This window comes from Ambystoma mexicanum, chromosome 2p (assembly GCF_040938575.1).
Source record: "Ambystoma mexicanum isolate Mex_15411 chromosome 2p, UKY_AmexF1_1, whole genome shotgun sequence".
NCBI classification, from domain to species: domain Eukaryota; kingdom Metazoa; phylum Chordata; class Amphibia; order Caudata; family Ambystomatidae; genus Ambystoma; species Ambystoma mexicanum.
The window spans coordinates 1,423,077,035-1,423,091,699 of NC_090923.1; the positions used below are offsets into that span (position 1 = coordinate 1,423,077,035).

The window sequence follows — 14,665 nt, forward strand, 5'->3', positions numbered from 1 at the left end:
ATTTTTATCCTGGAGTGAGTGAGACCTTTTTCTCACTCTCATGTAATTTTGGTCTGATTTGGAATCTGTGTTTTCTTTGTTTTTGGAGTCTGACAAACTCCATAGGCATTTACCTTTTTGTATTGTGACACACAGCACTTTTGTTGCAGTGTCACAGAGAAGTCCTTTGGATTTCTCCTAAGGTTTAATGACCTTCTCTTGGTTGAACTACTGTTCCCAAGAGTAGTAAAGTGAAATTAACTTTACTTACCTTTTTCTCTCTGTAGATCCAGCACACCCCATCTTCTGTGGAGTGCTGGGGGGTTACTTAGTAACCCCATTTTCTACATATTCATGTAACATTTTTTAGGTTACCCTCACTACTTGAATGGCTGCTGGCAGTTTCAATTTTCCTACCATTGTGCTTTTCTACCGCAAGCTGAATCCTCAGCTGCAGTATGGCACCCATGGGTGACCATTGTATCAAAATGGTCCAGTCTTCTTTTTTCACCATTTCTTGTTTGTGATCTTTCTTGGGTATTACTCTGCGCGCCTAACCAGGTTTAACCCTGTTGTTAATTTTGCCTTTGGCAGGCTTCAGTACTGAAACCCGCCTCTGGCTCCAGTGTGTCTGGCAGGGAAGGAAGCGAGGGAGGTGCCTTAAACTCCCTGTCTTTAGTCTCCTTGGTAAGCTGAATGCACCCAGTCATGATTGATTGACTGACTGGTTGGCTGTCCTTGCAGGACTGCCACCCCGCTGTTTTGAGTGACAGCTAGGCTTTGCATGAATGGGAGAAACCTGCATAAAAGGCAAGGCTTCTTGGACTGAAGACCAAGTCGACCACTGGACGAAAAATCTGACAAAGGAATTGTGAAGATAAGCTTGCTGTATCCTCCTGGACCATTGAACTGCCCTGTTAAGCCCTGCTGCTATGCTGAAGCTCCAATTCCGAATCTACTAGTGAAGCCCCGGGAACGGACGACTTCTTCCCTTGGGTTGTTGGGACTATCTAACCCCAAGACGAACTTTGCTGGAATACCTCCCCTCCCACCCCCCAATTGGCTGTACTTCTTTGCTGCTGCTGGAACCGAGTGCCAGGGGTCTAGAAATCCGTAGTTGAGTTCAACGTCTTTAAGCCGGACCGAAGCTCCATGAAGATCCTGAAGACCCTCCCGAAGCAGGACAACCCAAGCTCGAGTCACCTCACCAGAGTACTGGATTCAAGGAGTGAAGGAAGTCCATCGAGTGTCCAAGATCCGCAGTGGTGCTATTTGCCGGTAGCTGAAGCCGTGAAGTGCAGCTGAACTGAGACGGGCCCATAGCTGCCGCCGACCTTCGAACTGCACTGCAGGAGGAGTCCTGACGTCCTCCCTCTTGCCCCCACGACTGAGGCCCAGGAACCAGGGATCTGCAACCAGAACAGAAGCCAGCTGGATCCTCTTCTAACCTAAGGTACTGTGCTGACTAAGGGGTACTTAACTGAGATGATGCAAGCTACAGACAAAAGAGCTAAGACTTACAGTAGCTGCTTTTTGAAGAGTTGATCTCAGATCTGACTTTTACAAGCCTAACCACTTGTGGCCCAACAGTGATTTTCTACAAACTCTCTAACTTTGTGCAAGACGTTTGTGCTATCTAAGAAGTGCCTCAGCTCCATAGACATTGTTCAGATTGACTTTGGCTGTCCTGGCTCCTGGCAGACTCTTCTGACGCATTGACTTTGATTTTAACTGTCCGTCATAGGTGATACATTGGTTTTTAACTAATATTGCTGGGAAAGTTTCTATCTAGCCTTTATTGGGAGATTTTAAAAGTGCTTGCATGCTCTGAGAACCTGTTAACCTTTTCCTTTGCTTAACCTTTCCTTTTCACAACCTCAAAATGTTACCAAGTGCAAAAAGTGATATATAAATGCCAATACTGTCCTAGTAATCGAAGTTACCTCAGGGTGTAAGAAGTGTGTATGAAGCATCTCTAGTATCTACTTGCTTATCTTGATTCTGAGAACGTGTTATGAAGTGTATTTTTATTTTTGCATGTTGCCCTTTTTAAAGAATGCTTATTTAAAACTGACTGTTAAATAAATAATATTTTTTTCTAGAAAACCTTGAGTGTAAGTGTTATTTGTGTACTTGTATTTGTGGATTTCGATGCTACAGCTCACATTTACCCCTCTTGAGATAAGTCTGGCTGCTCAGTCACTCTACTAACGTGTGTAGTACAGGCCTATACCAAAAGGTGGGTTACCTAATACCAAGAGGACAAGTCTGAAGTAGTCTCCCACAGGGTGACTGCATATAATTTTGCCTAACACTACGCACACTCCTATGACACATGCTCCTACAATATGCCCTCTTAGTATGCATGTTCCTACGACATGCAATCCTACGGCACACGCTCTTTCTGAACACGCTCTTTCTACGTGCGCTCTTACTACGTGTGCTCCCATGGCGCACCTACGACACATGCTCCAAAGGCGCGTGCTCCTACTACACACACACACACTCTTACGATACAGTTGCTTTGGCATGCCCTCCTACATCACTCTCTTATGACGCACACGTCTCTGACACATAATCTTACAGGAATGTGTTTACAGCACACACTTGCGACACACAAACTTGCAACACATGCACTTGGGCCACATACATTTCATCGCGCTGTTATGCAACATGCTCTTTCGCAGCATGCTCTTACCATACATGTTCTTCAAACACATGCTTTTTAACAACAAATGCTCAGAACAAACCTACAGTCTATACAAAATGTACAGGTATATGTAAAAGATGTACATTTCATGTACTCTACTATAGATACTAAAACTATTGCTAAAATGTAAAGTGCACGGCTCACATGCAATATGCTCAAATGCTAATATGTCAAACGCTCATATTACAATCACTTAACCTACATACACTCACACAGTATACACCATACTCCCCACAAAAAACATTGAAGTTACAGATAAAAACGTTTTAAATCAAGAGTTAAAGTTAACCTTTAAGTATACAAAGAGTGGGAACAACAAGGAACAAACACCCATGTATACCAACACAAATTCAATACTGAAACCCAAAGTGTAAACACTCCCTCTGTGCCACTACAAATCAAACCTAAACACTCACTTCAAGTATAAGGCAGGTTACATCAATACCATAGTTGAAGATATGCCTCTCACAAGAGTCCATTTATATTGCAAAGTGTAGAGAAATAAATGGAAGTCCTTCCTTCTCAGAACTACAGACAAATGCCCACCAGAGACTGGAGAGAGGGTCTGAGATTGGGATTTAGGACGAGGCGCAGGGTGGTTGCAGAAGAATAGAGCCTGGGCGAATGCTGGTGGCAGTGAAAAGATTGCAGGGCTATGACTTTGAAAGGGGTATGGGTGCACTGGAATGGCATATGAATGGATTGTGTTGAGAGGCATACCTCTGTTATATATATTCAGTGAAAAAAACCTTGGTTAACAGAGAGTTAAGGTGATTATATTTAACACAATAAAACCCTGGAAATTCGGCACTCTCCTTTCAAGCAAGCCCACCTTAACTTTGCACCCCTTATTGCACAGCGACTGACCACAATGACATCCCAGATGGCATCACTGATCACTGGTGAAATTACATCATACATGACATCACAGATAGCATTACTAATGATATCATACATGGCATCATTTATGAGATAAATAATTACATCATATGACATTAATGATTATAGGAGTTTGAATATTTTTGTTGGCCTCTTTTGATCCATATTTTAATGTATTTGACATAACCATAACGTTACCTGTAACAATACAGACATGTACAAGTATCATATGATAACGTGTGGAGCATTAATTTGTAGTACTTATCAACGTATACAATTTAACATAAAAATATGTAACGTGTTACATATGGTTTGAATTTCATGTATTAGTAAGCAATTACAATACTTCATTGCAGGGGAATGTGATGAATTTGGACTATTCGTCCCTTCTCCCCAGAGGGGATCCACCCCCTTTGAGGCTAGGCAGGTGAGACCGCTCAGCAAGACCCTCCCTAGGAGTCAGGGGAAGTGGAACCTCACTGGGAGGGACTTCCCTATCAGGGACAAGGACTCCCATTCCTGTTAAGGAACTCCGGGTCCAAAGTACATTGTCTACCTACATAGGAATTAGAACGACTGTTATTTCTTCTGTTTTCGAATCTTTCAAAAGGGACATTTCGCCAATCTCTTTGACTTCAGGTAATGCTGAATCTCACCTTATCTACAGTCAAAGAGCAGCGACATACCCCTTTTGTTTGCGATGATGTACATAAAAGAACGAAGGACTTGGAATGGAAGTGAGCGAATCCTATGCAGAGGCAAGTCTCTGATGAGAGGATGTCCTGTATGGGCAGAGCCACGCTTCACCGCAAAACCTGCGGTAGTGTAGAGAGCGAGTGAATCGCTAGGCTGGCGCTGCAAGGCTGTCGACCTGATTTACCAAGAAGCCAAGGTCGAGACAAACGGTAAAGTGGCCGTCTCGACTGGTGGTGCAGAAAACCCATACGAGCAGACACCCTATCGAAATTACGATAAAGCAAGGTTACTAGAGGCCCCTAAAAAAACAGAGCCATTCATATTCAAGGCTGGGAGAGCCACAAGGGTTACAGTGGCCTGGAAATATGAAACGTAGTGAAAACTTTCTGGGAGGGAGGAAAGTCAACCTGGAGAAGGGCTCCAGTGCTTAGAAACAAAACAAGGACACCATCAAGCAGCAGGTAAGAAAGGGTGGAATTGTATTAAGAAAACATGCTTTTTCCTTGATTTTATGATTTCCCATACACGAGTCAAGGTTAGTACCACAGGCTTGGCCTCAGCATCCCCAACTTTGCCATTCATCCGGGAGAGTCGCTGGCGTCCTTGAAACACAATGCAGTCTTCACTTGTGGGATCTGGCCACTCTCCTTGTCTTTCGCTGCTTGTAGGAGGCAACAACTTCCAGTAGGGAACTCTTGGGGTTTTCGACCCGTTACACTCATCCCTTGGTCTGTTGCAGTCCTATTTTGTAGCATATTCTGTTGCTCTGCTCCAGTAGGTTTGCCTTCACCCCGGAAGTTCTGCTCATATTCGTGTTCCGCCTTGCTCAGAGTGTGTCTTTGGTTGTTGCCTATTATCTGTGTGAGGAGAGCTAATTGGTATCAGGTGTATGCACTTGAAGTCAAGTGCCTGACTTCGTCTGACCAGATTAAAGGGGCATGTCCAGTACGATGTATGAGAGTTTGTCTTGTTACTCAGTAACCATCTTCCTCAGCCCAGTGTTTGTGTAAAAAGGGGAGGGGCCGTTGACTTCAAGTGCGTACACCTGATTCCAATTAGCAACACCCAAAGCGAGACTCGAAAGGCCGAACACAAGTATGAGCAGAACTTGCGGGGTGAAGGCAAACCTACTGGAGCAGTCCCATAAGACTCCAAGGGAATGGGTTCACGGAAGCACCGGCACCGCTTGCGTGATCAGTCGTCCTACTGTGACCGCTGCACCCAGCAGGGCCAGACCTGTCGGGCGCTGTGGACCTGCAGGAAAACTTGTAATTTGCCGGTCCAGAAACAAGGCAATGTTTCCGGACCGGCAATGTCATAATGAGGCCCTTTGTATTATGCTTAAAAACTTGTATTATATAAAGAAGGTGATTTTGATCGAAGACATTCAGTTTTCCCCTCTCCCAAATTAATTTAATCCAAGTCCTGAGAATAAATTGGATATTCAATTCACTGTTAAAGTATGGTGAAAGGTAATATATATAAAAATAGCGTTCTTAATCATAAGGTTGATATCCACTTTATTGTATCTATCAGTCTTACTAATGAGCACTTTCATAGGCAGCGTGTTCTCGCAGTACATTTGCTTCTTGCAAGCGCCTTTTTGTGTAGCCTCCCCTTTATTTACGTGTTTATGCGTATGATGTCATGGCGATTTGACACTTACCGGTAGTTGAATCTTAAAGCCACAGGTAACTCTTCCACCCAACTAGATTCCGGGGATGACCCATCTATTTTTCCCACTCCGTTATCTAATTAGCTGTCAATATAGATTTCATTTATATTGGCTTGGAAAAAATGATTTACATATGTAAACGCATTAGTATGTGTGTGCGTGCATAGGAGTACATCAAAATACTAATTACTAGCGCATATTCCTAAGCTGTCATTAATTCTTCATTATCTAAACTATCCTTAACTGCATTAGTGATGTTAATCCAATATCTTTCCCTATATCTTAATTTGTGTATAATGCCTCCCTTTCATCTTAATTGTGTCAATTTCTCAATGATTGTCCATTTGAGATCATTTTCTGGGTATAATTTACCTTTTAAAATGTTGAACAATTGTATTAGGTGCTGCACTGACTCTTAAACATGATTCAGTCTTGTGAATATTTTTCCTGTAGAGTGTCCATCATTAATTATTCAATATGCATTAAATTGCAGGGGTAAAATAAACCATAGATTACATTCCTACTGTAATCATACAAATGTAATCTCCTCTCCCACCTTAGATTGTTCAATCCAAAACATTTAAACACTGTGGTCGACTAACATGCTAGATACTGAATACAATGGCAGTGTCCTCAGACTCTTGGCAAGCCCCATAGATGTGTCAGTGCTGGTGCACAGGGTTCTATATATGTTTTAATCAATCTTTGTTTTAAAAGTCTACCTTGTTTAAAGCACATAAGGTGTTTATCTATTCATGCATATCTCTAAAAATGCCCCAGTTTCATTTGATAATGTGTCTAACCTTATTACTGTTATGTCTAGTTACACACATCATTTTATTAGTCTTGATTGCTTCTCCTTGATTTGGAGAAGATTATCTCTGTGTATGGTTGGATCTTTTAAAGGCATTAAGCACAAACGTCCTGGGAGATCCTCTGTTAAGTTTTAATCTTAAATAATTTGCTTATTTCAGAAAATCAGAATTGCTGGTACAAGTATGTTTTTGTCTTAGAAATTGTCAATACGGCAGAGCTATTTTCAAACTTTTAGGATGGAAAATGTCAGCGTGAAAGTGTTTGTCTTTTGTTTTTTACATGGGACGTGCTTTTCAATTGATAGCCATCGTTCCAAATGTAAAAGTTCAAAAATATCCCATTCCGATCTGAACTCATTTTAAATTGTATGTTCAAAGTACATAAATTCAACCAATCCTCGAACTGTAATAGTTCTTTTGTCCCTTTCCAGATCATAAATGTGCCATCCATACATTTCTACCGTAATTGTAAATGTTGCTAATAGGGATTATGATCTGACATTATGGATGCTCTTTCATATGAATACATTTATAAATTTGCAATACTGGGTGCAAGGGTCGCACCTATACTGGTGCCATTAATCTGGTGGAATAATTAATTCTTCGTGCCTGAAATCTCATATCGATCAGAAAATAAGTGGGAGCTCTTAGTGACTCTTCCTTTTGGTCCAGTATATGTCCACTATATTGATTGTTTCCTCCTATGGAATATTGGCATATAGACTTTACACATCCAAAGTTGTTATGACTTGTTTAGAATTTTCCAATATCAAACTTTAAGAAAATGTCTAAAACGTATATAGAGTCCCTGCTATAGCATGGAATCAATGTGACAAATGGTGTCATGAAGAAATCTATAAAATTTGACAAAGGTTCAAAAATTGTACCCAACACTGAAACAATTGCTCGAACTGGTGGATTCTTAATGTCCTTATGTATTTCGGGGAGTGCACATATTGGCAGTATATTTGGTTCATTTTTCCATAGACGTCCAGGAGAGCCACACAGGTAGGTTAAGTAGGAACACTGCCGAGACAAACCAGAAGATCATGCAGATTAAGTCCAGTATGGGAATTGAAACTATGATGAAGGGAACCTGAATGTTGCTCAAGGGGCATCCTAAATGGGATCGAGAAGCAAGCTGATCTGCCGAACATGGCTACTTGCGTACACGTCTTGGTGACTGTTGAGCGTTTTGACCTCATCACTGCATTGCCTCTTGGGGGTTATAGTCCTCAACTAATGCGGCAAGCCCGGACCTTCCACCATGGTCATCAGATTTTGCGTATGCCTGGCGCAGTGCGAGACATGGCAAAGGGCACCTCGGAACCGACATTCAAGGCCCCAGGTCACCTACATCATGGCCTTATCTGGATAATGGAGGAGGGAGACTGGGCCAGGCATCCGATGTTGCCACATAGAGCTATTACTAACTTTAGCCCAGTGTGGGTTAGGACTAAGGATGAAGAAAATTAAACAATCATTGGCAATGCCAACAGTTTGGGCTTTTGTGTAGGCATGGTAAAGGCATTTACCAGGCACTGCCACAGTTACAGGTGAGCCTTGATGGTAGCAGCTGCAAAATGGGGAGAGTATTTGGCCATATAATAGCAGTGCCTGGCAACTGGCTAATACATATACACAAGTCAACACTGTTGACTTTGCCAATGCTTGGGTTTAACAGGACTTCAGGACACACATTGTGCTTATAAATAGAGTGGTTGAAGGCAGACCTGCTTAAGACATTACACCAATAGTGCGTGAACGGCTTCAATTAAGTCATTAACTCTCAGAAACCTGCTTTAAAGAAACACCGGCAGGCACTTGAGCGCCAAGTTTAATGGTAGGCTTGATAAACCTATCCCAGAGATCCCAGGATGATGCTTTTTGGGTGGGGAGGGACAGGAAGTGGGTGGAAATGGTAAAGGATTAGCATGGCCATGGCCAATCAATGGTTGAGGAAATAACCAAACCACCCCTACAAGCTTTTTTTCCTTCTTCATATGCCATCTCTCCCTAGCTGTACACTAACGCAATAGTTTTGGCTTCCTAATAGCCAAAACTAAAAACTGTGTTACTTTTCCCTGTTCCCAATCAAGAATCCAGTAACACCAGATATATTGTTCCTTAGAAGCCAACTTGAATTTAAAGCTATTTCCTTTTTAACCAGTGGAGATAAACAAAGGTTTGATTTACATGCTCAAAATGAGAGAAACTCTGCATCATTCAAGCATCCTTGTTTGGCACAAACTATAGTTACCGTACCAATCTGAGTGGTGCTCTGCCTTCTGAGCATTGCTATGCTCTGAGCATGTTGAAATGATGATGGAGCAATGATTAAAAGTCATGAGCCAACTGGAGTAGATGTAACCTCAAAAAACCTGCAGATGAATAAATACTTACTTATTTTTACCCATCACTACATAGAAAATGGCGGGATCAAAATAAAGATTTGATTAGAATTAATAAAGCAACTCATGGGTATCGGGCATCACCCAACAGGATGGAGATTCCTCAGGAGAAAGAGTACCTAGGATATAGTGTGCTGGAAATCTTCCAGATGAGATGCAAACTATGATTTTATTTGCCCATTAGGCTTTAAATGTCTTCAGGATGTGTTGTAATGCCCTTTACAAAGATTCTAAAACACATTGAACAAATGTCACATAGGAAGAGACATGTCACCAGCTGGTTTGGGGAGACAAAATTACACCCCCTAGCTTTTTCTATAAAGCTAACCGGTCTATAGTTGATTCCAAGCTGGAGCTAAAAAGCTCCCTGCAAATTTAATTCCTTGTTTGTGACTCGAATATGAACGGCAGAACCATAATTTTTCTATATTTTGTCGAGTTTAAACCATTCTTTGTTCTTTTATTCTCCATATACTCATTTGTATGTTGCATTTACCAATGTCCGTTTTTGCTAGAGTAACCATGTTCAGACATTTCGTTTTTTTGTTTTTCTTCTTCCTTAAGGATCTTTCCTTTCTTTCAATTTAATGGGCCTGTTGCTGTTGTACCCTGGATGTGTTTAGAATTAGTTGCCTGTTATGTATAAATTATTGATGTTCATCTTTCTGAAAATTCTATAAACAAAAAGAGACGAGACATAGTGATTTGATGTAATTATTTACATTTGGTTTTCTAACAGATGATCAAGCCATATCAAAATTAAAGGAAGAATGCTTTGAAATTTTGGAACTCCAGAAGACATTATCGGAGGAGCAAAGTTTCATTGCAGAAGAGTCCTGCCTGGGTCAGAAGAATTCAGGCAAGAAGCAGAGGTGGACGTCGCATAACGTACCAGGAATTTCTACTCCATGTGAGAGCAGTCTCATGGACATCCCAAAGATACAAATGAAACTTGGAAAACAGAAAGTACTTGCACAGGGTGAATGTGGAAACAGCTTCCATGTGAAGGGAAAGCTCCCAGTATACAGGAAAGTTCATGTTGTCGAAAGCACATATATGTGTGCTAATTGTGGCATAAGCTTCAGTTCTAATGAACATCTAACAAAAATTCCACATGTCCACGGAGCAGGGGAACTTTATTCCTGTCCAAACTGTGGAGCAAATCTCTTTCAGAAACCTTTATCCTCCGGTGACCAGATAGCCTCTCTTGGATTAAATCCATATAGCTGTACTGAATGTGACAAGAGCTTTCAGAATGATGATGATCTAACCAAACACCTAGCATCTCATTTTGAAAATACATTCTGGTGCACAGAATGTGAGATAAGCTTTGGCAGCGAATATGACCTTCAAGCACACTGTAATTCACATTTGGAAGGGAGGCTATTTGAATGCATAAAATGTGGAAACAGCTTTGGTAATAGTTTTGAGCTGCTACTTCATCAGCAGATCCACACTAAAAAGGTAAAGAAGTCAAAGAAACCGCTTAGCAAATGCAAACAAAGTGTGAACTCTGAGCAGAAGCAATACCAATGTACCATATGCAAGAAGTGTTTTAGCTACCAATCGGAATTAAAAATCCATGTGACTTTTCACGAAGGGAAAACGCCCATCAGAGTCAGAAGCGCGAAAAGCCACTCGCTCAAAGTTCAGACCTGAAAGAAGTACTTGGACATCTACATAAAAAGGAAACTGATTTGGGATCATTTCGTTGAGCCGTTCTGACAAAGCTGGAATGAATCGATGTGGTCCGTTCTGAGAAGGTTTGGCATGAGGACACGCAGTGAATCCTCCACCCCTTTCTCATCTCCTGGCCTCTTCCTTACCCTACCTCACCAGCCCTTTCTGTTCCTGTTCAGTACCTGCAGAGATCCACCTGGATGTCCTGCCCTATATTATTCACTACTTACTTTACTGATCTATCATGTGTTCATACTACTTCCTCATCATTGAATCTCCGTGCTATACTTAAGTGCCCCCTCCTGCTGTCGGCGTATTATGGGCCACATCAGTCATTTGATGTGGGCTATTGTTGAACACTGCCCAATCATATCATTCTTCATTGTAAATCACACACATAAGATTATGTCAAAGGAATGTTCAATTATTTTAAACAAGATATTTCTGTTAGAAACAGTTACAGAATGTCAATTCTTAATGATGGCATGCAAGTTATTTTATGCTGACCAGTTTCGAGTTCAAACAACTCTTCTTCAGAGACTGTCATCCATAGCCAATAGCTTCCCCTGCAGATATAAACATCCTGTATTCCGTCAAAACAAATTCAACACCAAATGGCAGACCTTCCGTGCCGACCATCACACTCTTCATCCAATCGCTGTCATTCCCTTGCTGAACGGCCCCAGCTTTCTTTCCTAACCTGTTTATATTTCTGCTACCCAGCCACAGGCCCTCCCCCGCATTACTGCCCCACCCACCCTATTACATGGGACTTGCGAAAAGGCCTGAAACACTGCCCCCGATCACCACATCATGTACTTCAATGGAAACTCAATGCAGACAAATGTTGTGATTTACACTTTAATTGTCATTGTCAAACTCCCAATGTTTTAAAGTTATGGAAGTCTTTTTGCATTGGTTAATTCTTGGAGCACGCTACCAGATCCATCTCGGGAAAAGGAGAATCATGAATTGCCTGAAGTTTGAACAGGGCACTCTATAATCCAGAACCGAGCTGGAAAATGGTCCATCCATCACTGCTTAAAGTTCTTTGGGTAAAAGAAAAGGATGTTCCCTCCAGTTTTCTGTTACAGCAATTCAAAGGGTTCCTACGTTGCCCAAACATTCAAGTTCAAAAGGGTTTGGAAGAATGAGTACATGCTCAATTTTATTTTTTTGATTTTGGCACCTTTGTGGCACTTTACTGTTACCCAAAAGGGGCCAAGGCTAATAATACTAAATAGATGGTAAGATGTGGCATACATTACTGTCTTATTATTTTTGCTCATAGGCAGTGTTATTTGCCACCTTCATTAACACACTGACAGAAGGAGACATTTGACCAGGGAGAGAGAATTATTTTCTTATAGCGTCAAAGCCAGTTACCTCATTCGTAGTCACATTAAATTAATTTGTGGCAAGCTAATGGGTAGCTGAGGTGGGACAGACGGTTTACTTTACTTGGCCATTTAACAGCTCAGAGAAGTAATGAACCTGTCTCAAACAAGTCCACAGGGTCCATTTCTCAGTGTAGTGAATTGGCAAAGCCATTGGTGTGGGCTTTAGTATACTGTGTGAAATAGCAATGTGGTGTCTGTGATTTTGTTAGTAAAAGGTGATGATGAATTCTTCCAGTCAATATGTAGCTAAAACAGTTGTATGTCCTGCAGTTCAAATATATTCTGAAGAGTTTTGGAAATTAAAAGGTGCATTATATACACTTGAGGTACTGTAATGTATAAATATGGTAATATCTATAATACATAGTGCATCATGAGATAAAAGTGTACAGTAGTTTTTTTAAAGTAAAAAATTAAAAACATGTTTACTACATGTACTTTTCCAATTTGCACGTTCTGAGCTCTAATCTTTCTAAATGCTGTAATAACAGATGTTAACACAAAATGTAAGGCCACTCAAAGATTTGACCTCGGGTGGATGGAAGGCTAATTCATCTCCAACGACATCGAAAGCTCTGACTTGGAGGATGCACACACATGTAGAACTTCCTTAAAGTCAAAGTGCATTCGTATTAGTGTCGGGAGGATAGCTCAGGGGCAACACGCTCACCTTGGAAGCAAGATGACGCAGAGCAACACAAGTTCGATCACCGGGTCCGCGCTTAGAAACGCCTGGGCATTAAGCGCGTTATAAATAACCAATTATGATATTGCACCATGCTTCTCTGGTGCCAAAGCTCTTGCCTTTTAAAGAAAGCTCTTTTGATGTTTAAACTGTGGCGTTAAGACCACCCCAAAGAATGCCGTTTACGGTGCCACCAATGGCATTGCCCAGAACACAGATCCCAACCTTCCACAAAAGTAGCACCTGAATACTAAATACATTTGCTAGCAAAGCACCTAACAATTAGGAACGAACACAAGAGTGCTAGAACAAGGAAATTAAAATGATTGCAGGCACAGAACAGAAACTACCCTTACACAGCAGTGGAAATATGGAACCCATGTAGGCTCTATGGTAGGAGTGCTCATGATAATATGAAGCTGTGATGGCGCAGCACTCTCTCTGGGAACTTGTTATGGCAAAGGATTCCTTAATGGGTAGCCCTAGCATAGGGGGCTGAAAGTTAGAGAACACTGGGCATGTAAGTATAATGCTTTTGGCACACCAGAATCCACATATTTCTCTGAAACAATTGCCTTTTTTCTATGTTAGTATTTATTTGATACTGTATTGTCTCAAATCTATCTAAAGTGTCCAGATGGCCAATTTGGCACCATGGGAAGCAAGCAATATAGCTTAATGGATCAATGCACCACCTGCCTGGACAATCGTGCAACCGACATATCGAGGCCTGAACTTGTCGGTGCAGTTAGCCAGTCTGCTGGGGCCCATAGTTTTAGTGCGCATGCAAAGGCAAATGGGTACATGTCGGTGGCACAGTACAATAGCGTTGTTGCTTACAGGCGTTTCTATCCGAAGAAGTGGATGTTAAAGCTAATGTAAATATTTAACATCTGTATGTTTGTACTGCTCAATAAAGCGCTATCCGCTTGAAGGGTTAAAAGTTAATGTATTAATAAACTGATAATTAAAGGTTGTTTCTCAGTTGACTGATTTTATGTTCATACAGTGCTCAAGTAGCAACATCGGGGTAACCTGATGACATTCACTATGATCAAACTGCTGGGGTTATGGGCATCTCTAGCTTTTCTAAAGGAGCAAGGGTGCCATGGGTATCTGTAGAATTCTCATAGTGCCATCATTGGATTTGTTTGCTGCAGAAACCTCAATGTGCTTCTAAGATGAGATGGCCATCTATGGTGGCAAGTTCAAGAGATTTTTGCTGCTGCAACTGGGACAGCCCTGCTTCCCAGTCTGACTTGGGGAAGACCATTTCTATCCTTGTGTCTCATGGTTTTCTATTAAATGAACATATTAGTGAGGAATTGAGATCTTGCCCTGTATAAGAGCATGGTATTACACAAATTGACCTTTTACAATTGACCTTTTGTCCCAATTGACCTATTTATAGTGGTCCTAATTGACTTTCTGCAAAAGTGAGCTTTTATATTATTTTAGGTACTTTATATATGTATTGGGTTGGTTTTGGATTATAAATAATAAAAGGGGATTGGGTGAGGGTTTGCAGGGGGTTTTGGATTGGGTGGGAGGCTGAGGGGGGGGTGTTTCTCCCCGCATATATGTCCTAATTGACCATTTAAATTGGGTCAATTCTCCCGAGGTCAATTGTGAAAAGGTCAATTAGTATACATACTAAGGGGATATGTCAGTCATTCTATAGCACCAAATGCACATTGTGACGGACATGAACACTCCCGGAGCCGATCCGATTACA

The 14,665-nt window shown here is 41.4% G+C and overlaps 1 protein-coding gene across 2 annotated transcripts in view; it reads left to right on the forward strand.

The window, feature by feature from the left end:
- Nucleotides 1-13,906, forward strand: part of LOC138567576 (zinc finger protein OZF-like) — a 119,201-nt gene extending 105,295 nt beyond the window's left edge. For both annotated transcript variants that reach the window (XM_069645942.1, XM_069645941.1), the window contains one exon: nt 9,905-13,906. In XM_069645942.1, the coding sequence (XP_069502043.1) occupies nt 9,905-10,824 (920 nt within the window). In that variant the 3' untranslated portion in view covers nt 10,825-13,906. The remainder of the gene's footprint in view (nt 1-9,904) is intronic.
- The last annotated feature ends 759 nt before the right edge of the window (nt 13,907-14,665 follow it).